Raw genomic sequence first — 14,909 nt, forward strand, 5'->3', positions numbered from 1 at the left:
TCCAATTTTCTCAGTACAAATCAAAGACAATAAGGAAGAAGTCGATTTTTTATTTATAGTAGGAGGTGTGTTTCAAATCCCTTGCTATCTCAGAGAAGTAGCATAGCTTTTCTCTTTTGGATTCAGAAAATGCCGGACCTGAATAATAAAGCTTTTGATCATATGCTCTATCCTTGCTATGATCCTACTCCATACTCGCTCCTTCATGTGACAACACCTCTTCATCAAGATGAATGATTTTAACACCATTTCATTTTCAAGTGTAGCTATTATTTTATGGATCAGTTACAGCAATGAGTAAATAAGGTCTTCAGAACTTTAGACCAAGGAGGAATGGCATTTTGTCTGAGAAGGGTGGATCCGAGTACTTTCCGGAGAGTATTTGTGATGAAACATACTGATTTGCAGCTTCTGAATAATGAATTCCGTCCCAGTTAACATATTCTGAACTGTCACTGCATGCTTTGGCTGTCATTGTGGTTCCATTCAAGACTTCTGTTTTCCCGCAACCGATCCGGCTGTCGTAATTCAATGGTGGACCTCCATATCCGCAGCAAACCATTATTGGCTGGTCAAATCCTGCAAAACAGTAAGAACTCCAACTCATTTTGATTCCATACTTCTACTTCTCATCTACCTTTGTTACTTTGAAAATGAATTCGGAACTCTCCAAAGTACTGAATCGTACATACCGAATTTGGAATAATTTGCTATAAGGTTCCATTTTATCGTGTAGATGTCAACATATGTGAAGTTCGAGTCCGCATACCGGCCCTGCAATTTTTTACAGAGGGTATGAAGTTGCAGATTGAAGACTTTAGCAGCTTGGTTATGCTTGCTAACACATCCCAGCTCATCGAGGCTCGATGGATCAGTTCCGAATTTGGCAACATTTTGAGCTAAGCATCCGAGAGGTCCCGTGTTATGTACCCAGAAATTCTTAGCCCCTTGATCATATAGTGTCTACATTGAAAACCAAAGAATTCAAGGATTAAGACCGAACCTTAATGTAATAAGTACTGATGTGGTGTTCTTGGCGCTTACCTTTATTCCAGTTTCGAATTCTGTCAAGATCAAAGGAATTAAGGCAAGTATTTGATCAAATGTTTTAGAATAAAATGCGCCCGCAAGATCATTCTGGCCAATATCGAACATGTAAAGGCCGTTCTGGAAATAATCTTCGTCTGGAAGGTATTTGTGAAGCTTTTTACCTGCAATTAAATGATAATAATGTATATGTATAATTTATGATGTCAGTGTAAAATAGATAGATTTTCTTATGCGTGTGTACCTTTAGCCATCAATCTGAGAACCTGGTGTTTGAACCGTATAAACTGAGCCACTTGAACTCGAAAAGAAAATGGACTAACAGCTCGTGCAGTAGGTGGTTCAATAGTCGATCCTGCAGCTGCAAAATTGCACCCTTTTCGGAAACTCGTCCTGCCGATCGAATCCAGGTAAGCATTTAGGAATGGCAGATCCATTGCTTCCACTGCAACCAACAATCCAAATAAGCAAATGTATACAGGGGGTGAAACAGTATCTAAATTCAATGCATATTGAGAAGAAGTTAACAGAGGAAATCGATGATGAGACGGCCATCGCAATATCTCCCCGATGGTTTTGTGAAGTAACTTCGACCATAAGGTGGTTCAAGGCTATAAAACCCAGCAGCGACTAGCTCACCGGTGTCCGAATTAGAATCGCCAAAGTTGAAAATTGCTGGTAGTTTGAAGTGAATGGAAGTGGTTAAAGGCAAGAAGATGAAGAGCAAGGCAATTACTAGGAAAATGTAAGGTTTGGGGGCCATGGTTTAGGTTCATCACCAGGGTTCCACGGGGTTATTATATTATGGTTGTCACAGCGAATCCTTGGAATTTCTTAATGTGGTGATCCATGGCATTGCAAATTCCTGGATATTGGGATGACTCTTATAACCTTATTGTTCAAATAATACCACATTTTGGTAAAATAAAAAAAAGTTTTACGAATTTGGATGTTTATGTATAATAGCAAACCTTGGAAGCTAATAGTTTGGTAAGTAGTATGTGTCTTAGCAAGTGAGGTTTGTCTTTTTTTTTTTTTTAAATCATGGTAATCAGAAATTGCCCAAAATGAGAGAATCAAAGCAAAAGGGTTCATTTTTGTTCTCTTGTAAACTAAAGGGGTTGGAATTCCCCATTTTCACATCTTCCATATTTATTAGAATTTACCCAACAAAATGAACCATTTTAAGAATTTGATGGATTTTATTTTTTTCTTTTTACCTATAAAGCTATTAATACTTTTGTAGATTAACTTATAAATATTTATCCAACAACAGTTAGGAGTGAGCAAGATTCGATTCGAAAAAATCGAATTTTGAATTATTCGAATTGACTTAATCGAGTTAATCGAATTAATCGAATTAACTCGAATTTTTTTTCGAATTTCAAGTTCGAGTTGAGTTGAGTTCTCGAATTCGAATAACACGAATAATTCGAATAAACCGAATATAAACTATATTTTTTTTTATTTTTTGTAAATTTTAGGTTTTTACTAATTACTTAACCCAATTTCCCCAAGCCTAAATATTTTATTTTATCCCATTTCCCCAACCCCAAACCCGTCTGCCATTTATTTTCCCAAAACCCAATTTCTCCCCCAAATCAAACCCCCATGCCCCAGCCAATTCCATCTTTCAAAGTCCAAACCAAACCCCAAATTATTTGTCTTATTCTCTCCATACTCCAATCTCCATTTCCACAAAAAACAAACCCTAAAATCTATTTTTCTCAAAAAAAATCTTAAAATTAACCCTTCTTCCTTCTTCTTCTTCTAGTTCATTCAAACCTTCAAATCAAAATCTTTACCTCCAAATCGAGTTGCTGTATTTTTATTATAATCTGGTTGTATTGTTTTTATTGTTTATTTGGACTAATATTATTTATTTGGGTTGATGTTGTGTTGCTTTTATTTATTCACTAAAATTATTTTTTTGAAAAATTACATAAAAATAAATAACGCTAGAGTCAATTTTTTTTAAATTTAAGTCGAACAAATATATTCGATTCGAATTCCATCTCACTCGACTCGATTCGAGAAAATTTCAAATAAAGTTAGGATGATAAAAAAAGATTCGAAAACTTGATTAACTCGAAAATTTTCGATTCGATTCGATTCGATCAAATGCTCACCCCTAACAACAGTAATTCAACTCATATGAAAAAACATTTTTTTATTAGTTTTTTTATACGTATCCTTGTTTTGATACCTATTACAAACAAATATTCAAATACAATCATATATAAGACATGTCCAGATTCAAAACTCATACTCTTTTCTCAGATATTAAACAATATATTTTTATTTTTTTAATCATAGAAGCATATGGCCATTGAGTGTTTGTCATGGCCTACCATTTTTGTCCCAAAGTGTATCAGGTAATAAAATAATATCCACACTGTAATTCTCATGTTGTGTTCTGAAGTTAATCTTACGAACAAGTTTCAACTTTTTATGGGCACTTGGAAACAAACAAAATTTAGGGATTATTGCGACTATAATTTCATGGAAGATGATGAAAATATGTTGTGATAAGGTAGCAAATATGGATGTTCTAATGCCTAGGCCTCCACATCAGTGCAATAAGCATCCCCTTCATCCAAAATACATTAACCTTGTTAACCAATTCCCTTCTGTTACTGCCTTCCTTAGTTCTCATTCAAATCCGAACCTTACAAATTCAAAGTTGGAAAGACTATGAATCACCTTACATAGGCAAAGCTGGAGATTGTGCAGTGTTATATCTTTATCACTCGATCATGACACCCATTCTTTGGAATTACTCTTTAAAAAGATCCCTAAGAATAACCCTTCACAACCACTCTTCAACCACACAATCAGATGGGTCTCGCACATTAGTCACCATATCTAATACCAAATATCAGGTCCCATCTGAAGTGATTGATAGTGTGTTCAATTGCCATCCTAGCTAGATCTATGGTAACAAATCACTTGGCCAACTTGCTTTGATACCACTAATAGATGAATGACAGGTGGCACGTTGGGATCATAGTTGAAGAGAGAAAGTATTGGATGAAACAGGAATATTATCTCTTTTCAATAGTTTTATGCTATATCAGCAATTTCATCCTGAATTTCAAAATTTTTATTTGGATTTAATTTTTTTCAAGATGAAAAATACTGAAACTTAGAATGAAAATGCTAATGTGGTATAAAACTATTGGAAAAAGAATACAGATGACGTGGCCTCACTGTTCCATACAATCCTTTCCCTGGTTGAAGGTATATCACCACCATCTCTCTCTTTAACCCATAACAACCATCCATCGACCACCATACACAGTGGCTCTCTACCTTACCATAAGTAAGGTGAACCGCTCTACATCACTGTCATCTTCGCCTTGTTTGATCCCAATATCAATAATTAGTGCGATAACCATGGATCAAATACGTGACTTTCAAATTTTGCCAAATGGCAAACCCAAAAATCAACATCCTCACCAGGCAAACTCAAGATCAAACCCAAAGCACCAAACAAGCTTAAATAAACTAAAACTTTGGAAATTATTACTGCAGTCCTTATAACTACTACACCCAATTCTAATCTTATCAACAATACTATGAACCTTATCCAAGTTATCATATCCAAGCCTATACTACTCAAAAACCCAAAAACCAACTCCCAAGAGCTGTCAATGCTACAAGAACAGTTTAAAGACTTCCAAGAGCAATTCTGACAATCTCAAGAATCCTAACAACATCAACAACAAGCATATTAGTAGCAATAACTCTAACATAATATGCAAGAGTTATTAGTCGTTCAAAAATGGGACAAAGAAAGACGCGATGATGATGAAGAAAAAGTCTCATCTATCTGACAAGAACAAAATCCTACTTTAAACCATAGGCCACCCAGGCAAAAGGTAGGACTATTCTCTTTCCTGCAGATAACGATAATGTATCTCCCCTAACAACGACATTTTCTAAACCTTGAAGAAAATATGCATAAAATTTTTTGTTGATTCCTCAAAATTCGGTTAAACCTTTTAGCTTCTATACTTACAAAAGAATCAAAAATATATTGATGTGTCAAATGACCAGAATCTAGTATAGTGTGGCCTTCATGATGCCTATGTTGAAGACAGAAAGCATTGTATTAACTTTAAGTCAATTTCTTCCTAGAGGAAGTACTTGATTCAACTCCTCTATGCAATACCTCTATGCGATACACATCCTCGCTATAAGGAAATAGTAAAGGATATTGCATTGCCATGAAGCTTGGATGCAATTCACTAATATGGCGCAAACCAAATCTCTGATCTTCAATTATAACATCTCTCACTGTTGCTGCTTCACCAGTGTTGCCAACAATTTAAGCTGCAATTTCAGATGCAATTAACAAGTTGTATTGTCTATCATCCTTATTCCTAATGGTAATGAGCTTAAAACTTTCAAACACGTAATCAGATTGGAAAAATCGATCTCTTGTCATTCGAAATACATTAGCAAGTTTGTTATGTTTATCCCAAATCTTCAATAGGAGATGGGTTTTGAATCAAGTGAAATAATTTAGAATCAATTTAAACAAGAAAAAATTGATTCAAAATAGCAATGAATCGATTTAAACATCAAACAATCGATTCAAAGTAGCTACAACACTTTAGATGCTTAAGCAAAGTAAGGAGAGATCAAAAATTGAGCCAAAAATTGCAGCCTAAACTAATATGCAAACTGATCTGCTACATTTTCAACATGATATAGTACAATTTAAAGCCAAATTACATCACCAAATATTACCTACTATCACTAAGTAATCTTGAAACTTGTAAAACTTTACTTGCACACATTGATAAGCTGATTTATCAGCTCAATCATCATCTAAACCCATCAAAACATCAACAACTAAGTTCATTTTCAACTAAGCAACATTACATTACAACTAGACAAAAAACGAACCAAATCAAAATGTTGTATTCATTCACCAAAGAGTAACAACTGCTTGTAAACACCAAAAAAAAAAAAATGCATGGATCGTCATCTTCAACACTTCTCATTGGCCTCTATGTTGCTAACACCATTCATTTTCCTTAAATATTCAAACCTGATCTTTCCAAGTGGCTTGGTTAGTATATCGGCCAGCTTGCATCTTGACCAGCTCGCAAGCTTGCATTTTAATAAGCTCGCATTTTGGTGAGCTTGTACTTTTGCAGCTCACACTTCATTCAACTTGTAGCTAGAACTTTTGTTAAGTTCACAACTTGCATTTTGGTGAGCTCACAAGCTCGTACTTCACCCTGCTATTTGCTACTGCATGATTAGCCAACTTGCAACACTCCTTCTTGACCATTTTTCAGCAAACACCAATGTTGTTTTCTCATAAAACTTCTTTAAAAATTGTAGGTTGCAACATTGCTAAGTCACATATGTGATAAGTTTTAACAATAGGCCTAGTGCCTTTAACAGGAAGGTCTTCAAAGTCTTCATCTTTAACTTCATCTTTAGTCATATTCTCAACCAAATCTGACTGATATGTGATTCATCCATTGAACTGGTATAGGCCCTCTATGTAACACCCCTAATTCGTCTCTGTCGTTGGATTAAGGTTACGAAGTATTACCCTACAAATTAGACTAATTAATATCAAAACATAATTACTTATAATTCATTACAACCCTAGCATACATATACATTTGTGCCTAAAATCAGTTTGGAAATAATCCAGGACTAAATTGAAATAAATTAAAAATTTTAGGAAAAAGTTGAAAATTTTAAAAACAGGTGTCATATGGCCTTGTGACATAGCCCAAACCATGTAATAATTGAACAAAGGGACACAGGGCCATGTCCCAACCCATGTCTTAAACTGTGTAACTCACTAAGTTAGGTCACACATTCATGTCGCAAGTTGTGTGCCAGACCGTGTAACTCTTTGACTTGCGACACACGGTCATGTCGTATGTCGTGTGCTAGATCGTATAACATACTGACTTGATATACATAGCCGTGTATTAAGTTGTATGAAACTTACACTAAAAATAGCAAGTGACACACGGCCGTGTAGCCAAGCCGTATGTGTCGCATGGCCGTGTGACAGCCCGTGTCCCAGGCCGCGTGCTCCATAATTGACCCTATAATTAAGCCATTTCAAGACTAAAACATACCCAATCAAACATTCCATTTGTGCATGCATTCAAAAGACCTAAACACCTTTCAAACACATATAAACATACCAATTCAATCAACCTATTTCACCTAAGCAATATGTCATTCAAAGGCACCACATTTATACCAAAACAACATTAACCAAAACAAAGTAATATTCTACATTTCAAGCACAAAACTTTGTTCCTTTAACTACCTAATGACACCAATTGTAACCATTCACATATCATCCTAAACATACTAAAAGGACCTTATATTACAAGTACCAAAAATGACCAAAGAACATAAACTTGCCTAAGCATTATAAGTCTAACATACAAAATACATTTTCATACCAAAATGTTCATTAACGCATTCAAGACATTCATTATAAAAAGGTCATATACATGTCATTTATAACCTTGGCCAAAATGACTCAAAAACTACCGAAGGGATTGTTGGATAGTGTGATAGATCTCTGACAAACTTCCAACCGATCGAGCTTCAGATAATCTAAGAAACAAAGGAAAATAACTACATAAGCAATTAGAGCTTAGTAAGCTCGTATAAACTCAAACATAACTTACCATTCCTAAGCTCAATTTATAAAATAAGCACAACATCATTACAAAAACCATAGGCTTAGTAAAATCTATATAAGCATTAATCAAACTCACAAGTTAGTAAGTTCATACATGATACATATAATTTCAACTATATCATAATAAGAATTCCATGTACACATCATTCATCACATTAACTTTTTCATAAGATCATGAACCATTATTCAATTGTATACATACCTTGCCATTAAACTTTGCTTACCCGTTGAACCATATAGAATTTCATCAGGTACTCGGGAATTGTCACACATAGTGTGCCTTTCTATATAACCGTAACCTTTCCTTTTCAATAGTGCTCATACAAGTTGTGAAATAGGTCTACTCACACGAGCTGTGGGTCAGAATGTTAGCTACACGATGCTGCTCACACGAGCTGTGGAGAATCTGCAACAAATGGAGAACCTCAGCCACAGGTAGGACATTCAAGACTAGCACCTGAAACATGAAATCCCTAATGATATGTCATTTGTATCCTAAGAATTCTTAAGGTTCAAATGAGATTATTATCTGTCAATTACTCAAAGCATCGATATACATATATTTTCAAGTCAGTTTATAACTAACACAATATAATCAATAATCAATCAAATTATAATTAATAAGATTATAATTTATACGAACTTACTTCGACAACAATGGTTGCAATAACAGAGTTGAAGTCTAGTCCAAAGCTTTAGCTTTTCCCCTATTTAAGTCCAGTAGTTGTTTATCTTGATCTAAATAGATAATTTCATTCAATTAAGTACTTCAAATAACTTCACATATTCAATTCAATCTATAATTCATATAATCATAAAATTACAAACTTACCCTCATATTATAACTTTTTCACAAATTAGTCCTTAAGCTCAAAACTTGTAAAAATACTATTTTTTACCCTCCATACATGCTAATTGAACTTCTTAGGGACTCATATCAACCCACTTAAATCATCATTTCATAATGTTACCATGAAATTTTACTATTTTCATGAATAAGTTCTTAACCTTAAATTCACTAAAAATCACTTAACAAAACAAGTTTATTTAACAACCAAGTTTAATAATCTATCAATTAACATCAAAACACATTCAAAAATAATCATGGAAAGTCCCTCAACCTTTAACAGTTTAGCAAATTAACCCCTAGGCTAAGTAGTTTAAACTAAAACGAGCTCAAAAACATAAAAATCATTAAAAACGGACTCAAATACATACCATGACTGAAGAATTTAAAAACTGAAGCTTCCTCCCCCTTCAATGCAAAATTTGATGCGTCGTTGAGAGCACCAAAAATATCCTATTCCCTGTAAAATAGTAAAAATAATAGTAAAAATAATAGTAAAGATAATAGTAAAGGGGAAGTAGGGTCGAATCCTCAGGGACCGGATTGTACGAATGCTCGTTTCTTGAAATCTTGGACAATTTCTTGGCCAAGAAAACCTGCGTTCTTGAAAAATAAAAAAAATAGAATTAAGAATCTGGAAAAATAAAAAAATAGAATTTAAAGTGAATTGAAATTGAGAAATTAAATAAATTGCAGAAATTAAAATGAGGAGTATAAAAATAAATAAAGTTGGGTAAAGAGAAAGTTTCTTATGTGGCAAGATTCCAGCCTCCGGTTGTCTCGTTCTGCCTTGGGTTTAATCCTTGGCTTTTAAGTAACCCTTCTTAACTCAAGTAAGCCAGTTATAATGGAAGAGGACGCCTACGACCACCAGCTCCAAAGATTAGACTTAAGATTTTTAGGGAACCTGACTCTAGCTAGTAATTTATGCTAGATCAACGATTCTCAATGGCGAATCCCATGCCATTTTGTCTCTTTGGCTCGCCAACCTCTGACACAGTAAGTTTACGAACCGACTGTGCAATCCTTCTAAAACATACAAAGTGGCCGCCTTTGCATATGCTGAAAAGCTTACTTCTTAAAGGCCATGGATGGAAGCGTCAACCCGTAGTGCAAAGAAACGATGAATACTTGGCGAGAAGGCTAAGTACAGATTCTAGGCCTCAAAAACCTTTTTTGGAGGAATATTGACAACTTTCGGCTAGATGGGTTTTAGTGGCTCATGATAATGGTGGAAAAGAAAATAAATATAAAAATGGAAAAGGGAGTTTTATTGAAAGAAAATATGAAGAAACAAAAGCCTATACTTTTAGGGGGAGAGTGTTTACAGAAAAAGATGAACACCCCAAATAGAGTCACTTCACCCCTATTTATAGTGCTAGGAGATAGTCTAATTTAACTTAAATTCTAAAAGATAAATACATTTAATTAAAGATAAATAAAGATAATTAAAATAAAATCCTAAAATTAAATAATCCTAATAATTATCTTAATATTAATTATCCTAATATAAATAAAATGGAGTCTTATAAAATAAAATCTCTTCTTTTTTGCGTTTTTAGTCCTTGTGTTTTCCATGCTCGCACTTTTGGCACAATCTTTTTCCTATGTCGCATGTCAGCCCATTGTGTCTCCAAATTCGCACTTTTGTCCCTTAATTTTACTTTTGCCTCCAAATCAGTCCCTAAAAGATAAAAAGACATAAATAGCTCAAATTAGTAGGATCAAGCTCAGAATAAACACATGATTAATATATAAAAATACGTTATTCTAGAGCATTATCAAATGGCTATTTCGGTTTTGAGATAGGAAAAATGAGAAAGATAACAACTTTTTTTTCCTTTTCTTTATTTAACATTTTGTTTTAATTATCAAATTACAAAGCTAACCTGTTAAAACTATTAAAATTTCATTAAAACCTATCCAGAAACATCTACTAACATATAATAAGGTATAATTACCTCTTATGTCCATTAGCTTTCCTTTCTATAGCCATTTAGTCCTTTTAACTAATAAAATTACCCAAATGGAATGTTTGATTAGGTATGTTTTGGTCTTGAAATGGCTTGATTATAAGGTTAATTATGGAGCATATGGGCTGAGGCATAGGCTTTCACACGGTCGTGTGTGTGTCACTTGTTATTTTTGGTGTAAGTTTCACACAGCCTAAGACACGACCACGTGTATCAAATCTCGATCTAGTACACGGCCTTGTAATCTAACTCAGTGAGTTACACAGTTTAAGACACGGGCTGGGACACGGCCATGTGTCCCTTTGTTTGATTTTTACACAGTCTGGGCTATGTACACAACCTGGCCACACAGTCGTGTGACCCTTGTTTTTAATTTTTTTAATTTTTTCTTAAATTTTTTGATTTGTTTCAATCTAGTCCCAGATCATTTCCAAACTGATTTTAGGGCCTCGAAGGCTCGATTTAAGGCCCAAATGTTTATGTATACTAGGGTTGTAATGAATTTTAATTAATTATGTTTTGATATTAATTGTTCGAATTTGCACGATAATGTTTTGTAGCCCTAATCTGATGACAGGGACGGATTAGGGGTGTTACACTCAAGGCCACAAAGTTTCAATCCAGTATAAAGCTTATATTATTCATTGAGATTGTCACAACTTCTTATCCAAATGAATCAAATATAGTGCATCATCTTCCTTTAAAAATAACAGAGTATTTCTTCTCAAGCAATTGACTAATGGTAAGGAGATTATGATCTAAATCAGGTGCTAAAAACACATCTGAGATTACTTTAGTGTCTATTAGAGTGTTGATTAGAACATCACATTTTCCCTTAGCCTCAATAAACTGGCCATTTTCAATTCCGACTATTGAAGTACAGCTTCTGTCAATCTTCTTAAAGATGCTTTCATCAGATGCCTTGTGGTTTGTGTAGCCACTGTTAATTAACCAACGTTTATTGACTTTGCTGCTTAAAATAAAACAAGAGGTGGTGATCAAATACTCTTCCTGAGCTTAGTTTCCATTAGCAGCTTGAGCTTGAACATGGTTCTACTGCTATTTATTTTTACATACCCTTTCCATGTATCCAAATTGTTTGCAGCATATACATTGAATATCAAGCCTGAACCAATAGTACCTCTCCAGGTGATTAGTTTTCTTACAATGAGAGCATAGTGGATTTTTCTCATTTCCACTGTCTCTCCAATTCTTCTCTTTCTTCTCTTTCTAGCCCTTCTTTTCTTCATTGCTTGAAGAGCTCTAGCCTTCTTTGTTTTTGGCTTGAAAGGCTCCTTTAGTGTTCTTTTCTTCCTTACTTTCCCTTCTTTGCTCTTATACATAAATGGCATTTATCAACTCTGACAATGAAATAGTTGGCAAATCCTTCGAGTCCTCCAATAAAAAAACCTTTGATTCATACTTCTCTAGAAGGGTTGTGATTACTTTCTTAACAGTCTTTCTATCATTGAATTCATCTCCAAGTAATCTGATATTGTTGACTGTGGCCATTATCCTATCAGAGTATTGTTTGATCGATTCAGACTCTTTCATCTTTAAATTTTCAAAGTCTCCCCTCAAATTAATCAACTGTTGTTGCATTGTTTTATCATATCTCTAGAACTCCTCCTTCAGTTTCTCCCAAGCCTGTTTTGAAGGGTCACAAGCCATAATTCTAATGAAGATCACATCCGAGAATCTATTTTGCAGGAAAGTCATTGCCTTGTATCTCTTAGCACAGTCATCACTGTGTTGTCTAATTTGAGTTATTGGTAGGATTAGCTCTTAATGGTGGTGGCTCTATATTAGCCTCAACCACATTCCACAAATCATGAACTTACAAATAAGTTTTCATTTTTACTACCCATATGTGGTAGTTTTCACCAGCAAAAACAAGTGGTGATGGTGGTGAAAAACTCATATTTTTAGAGGAACAAAAAATAGATTTCATTTCTTTCTTTCCAAACAAACAGCAAAGAATAAAAGACCCTAAAAAATGATAGGCTATCAATAGGTTTGTTGGGTTTTAAATCAAGTGAAACAATTTAGAATTGATTTACAAGAATGAATTGATTCAAAATAGCAATAAATTAATTTAAACAAGAATGAATCGATTTAAACATCAAACAATCAATTCAAAGAAGCTACAACACTTTAGATACTTAAGCAAAGGAATGAGAGATCAAAAATTAAGTTAAAGATTGCAGCTTGAACTAACCTACAAACTGATTTGCTACATTTTCAACATAAAACAATACAATTTAAAGCCAAATTACATCACAAAATACTACCTACTATCACTAAGTAATCTTGAAACTTGTAAAACTTTACTTGCATACATAGATAAGCTGACTTATCAGCTCAATCATCACCTAAACCCATCAAAATATCAACAACTAAGTTTATTTTCAACTAAGTTGTTAGCTCGAAAAGATTAACTCGAGATCGATAGAAAAGTTGAATTAGCCTATGAGAAGTTGTGGTGGAAGCAATAAAAATCATGTAACAAATAACACAAGGATTTACAGTGGTTCGACCCCAATTGCCTACTCCACTACCTTAGCTTTCCACAACTAAGGATTTTTCGAAATTTACTAATTCGGTAACCTTTGAGGATAAGGTTTAACCTTACAATCTCTCTTAAGACTTATACCGCAAATTTTAAGTTTCAACTCCCTTAAGGTTTCTACCCAAACCTTATGAATAAACCCTCTCTCAAAGAGAAATAAATAAGCAAACAAAGAACACAATTCCTCACAAGATCAGGATGTTTGCCAATTAAGCACAAATACAAAGAAGAACAGTTGAGATAAATGAATACAATGAAAGCTCACAAGTGTCTACAAGAAAAGGTATGAAGGAATTAAGCTCTAGGTTGTTTTGATTTATCTTTAAGTTTTGTACATTGCTCTTTGTGTTGCTAGACCTTTGGAAGATGGTATTTATACCCTCTAATTGATTTTCAACTGTTGTGGTTGTTGTAAAAGTCAATGTAATCATTGGGGATGAAATACCAGGTCATTAATTACACCTGCAGCAACGAGTATCGATACCTATTAAAAAGGTATCGATATTTTTTTGTAATTAATATAGATTTTAATGACTGTTAGAGTAGAAATATCGATACCTTAGGAAATATATCGATACCTTAAGAAAAGTATCAATATCGGATCGATACCTACTAGGGTTTGAAAGAACCAGAATGTCAATTTAGTATAGATTATCAAAGGAGTATCAATATCTTGTAAAATATCAATACTTAGACAAAAAATATCGATACTTTTTGTCCTGGAGCAATTCTAACTTGTTTGAAAATGGTTAAAACATATTTGAAAATGTTTGACTCAATTGAAACCATTTCAACTTGATTTTATCAAATTTCTCAACTTTACTTTTATTCAAAAACACTTTAATTTGTTATATCAAAACATATTATCCAATAAAGCTTAGTTTTACATAAGCAACATTATATTGCAACTAGACAAAAAATGAACCAAATAAGAATGTTGTATTCATTCACCAAAGAGTAACTGCTGCTTGCAAACAACGACAAAAAACAAACAGCCGCATGGATAGTTATCTTCAACAATAGGCCATCTATAATTATTGGATCCAAAGAATTATTGGTATTCTGAGTCCTCAAACTACCAATTCTGTTGTTGACCTCATTATTTGTGTCATATAAGTATAATTGTGTAAATTTAGCTCTTACTCCAGTTGGGCAGCAAATATCCAATCCTATGATGGTTTTGACCACTAACTCTAAAAATGCAAGGACCGTTACCATTGTATATTTTGTTACCTATAACACCTCCAATAAAAATGGATACAAAAATAGAGTTGTATGCACGTCTGTTATATCTAAATTTCGATGATCGTGGATCGCCAGTACGTTGCAATAAACATTTTATAAATTCAAGTGCTTCCTGCAATAATGGGAACTGAACTTTTCCATTTAGTAGAGTGAGAATTTTGGATCTCTACTATTCCTACTTTTTTCTATCATTTTTTCATATCACGCGATGGCTCCACAACTCTCACAAACTGAACTTGGATAACCAAATTTCCAAGCTTTGTAACATGTTCCTAAGCATAAATATATTAGGAAATAATTACATTATGTATTAGTATTTTTGTGATAGTTTTGTAACATAAATGATTAACTTACTTCTATGTATTCCTTGTAATGCATTTTGACGTTAGATCGGTAGTATTTTGAACACCATCTACATTATGAAGATGGAATTTAGAAATACAGTTGTACTGAAGACAACTATGTAGTAGGGGTGAAGCCAAAAAAAATTTTAGGGGGGCGAAATTAAATTGTAATTTTTAATAACCT

At 33.8% G+C, this 14,909-nt stretch overlaps 1 protein-coding gene across 1 annotated transcript; it reads right to left on the reverse strand.

The window, feature by feature from the left end:
- Window positions 1-30: 30 nt before the first annotated feature.
- LOC108463749 (GDSL esterase/lipase At1g54790-like) lies at window positions 31-1,986 on the reverse strand. Its single transcript, XM_017763654.2, has 5 exons — window positions 1,576-1,986; window positions 1,292-1,492; window positions 1,045-1,211; window positions 693-963; window positions 31-579 (listed from the first exon to the last, which is right to left on the reverse strand). The coding sequence occupies exons 1-5, from the start codon at window positions 1,808-1,810 to the stop codon at window positions 311-313; spliced, it is 1,143 nt and encodes a 380-aa protein (XP_017619143.1). The 5' UTR covers window positions 1,811-1,986; the 3' UTR covers window positions 31-310.
- Window positions 1,987-14,909: the final 12,923 nt, after the last annotated feature.

The sequence above is a fragment of the Gossypium arboreum genome, chromosome 13, assembly GCF_025698485.1.
Source record: "Gossypium arboreum isolate Shixiya-1 chromosome 13, ASM2569848v2, whole genome shotgun sequence".
NCBI classification, from domain to species: domain Eukaryota; kingdom Viridiplantae; phylum Streptophyta; class Magnoliopsida; order Malvales; family Malvaceae; genus Gossypium; species Gossypium arboreum.

Coding starts and splice junctions, on each gene's coding strand:
- LOC108463749 (XM_017763654.2), bottom strand. CDS start 1,810: ATGGCCCCCAAACCTTACATTTTCCTAGTAATTGCCTTGCTCTTCATC. Junction 964..1,044: donor AATTCGAAACTGGAATAAAG/GTAAGCGCCAAG, acceptor TTTTCAATGTAG/ACACTATATGATCAAGGGGC. Junction 580..692: donor AGCAAATTATTCCAAATTCG/GTATGTACGATT, acceptor ACTGTTTTGCAG/GATTTGACCAGCCAATAATG.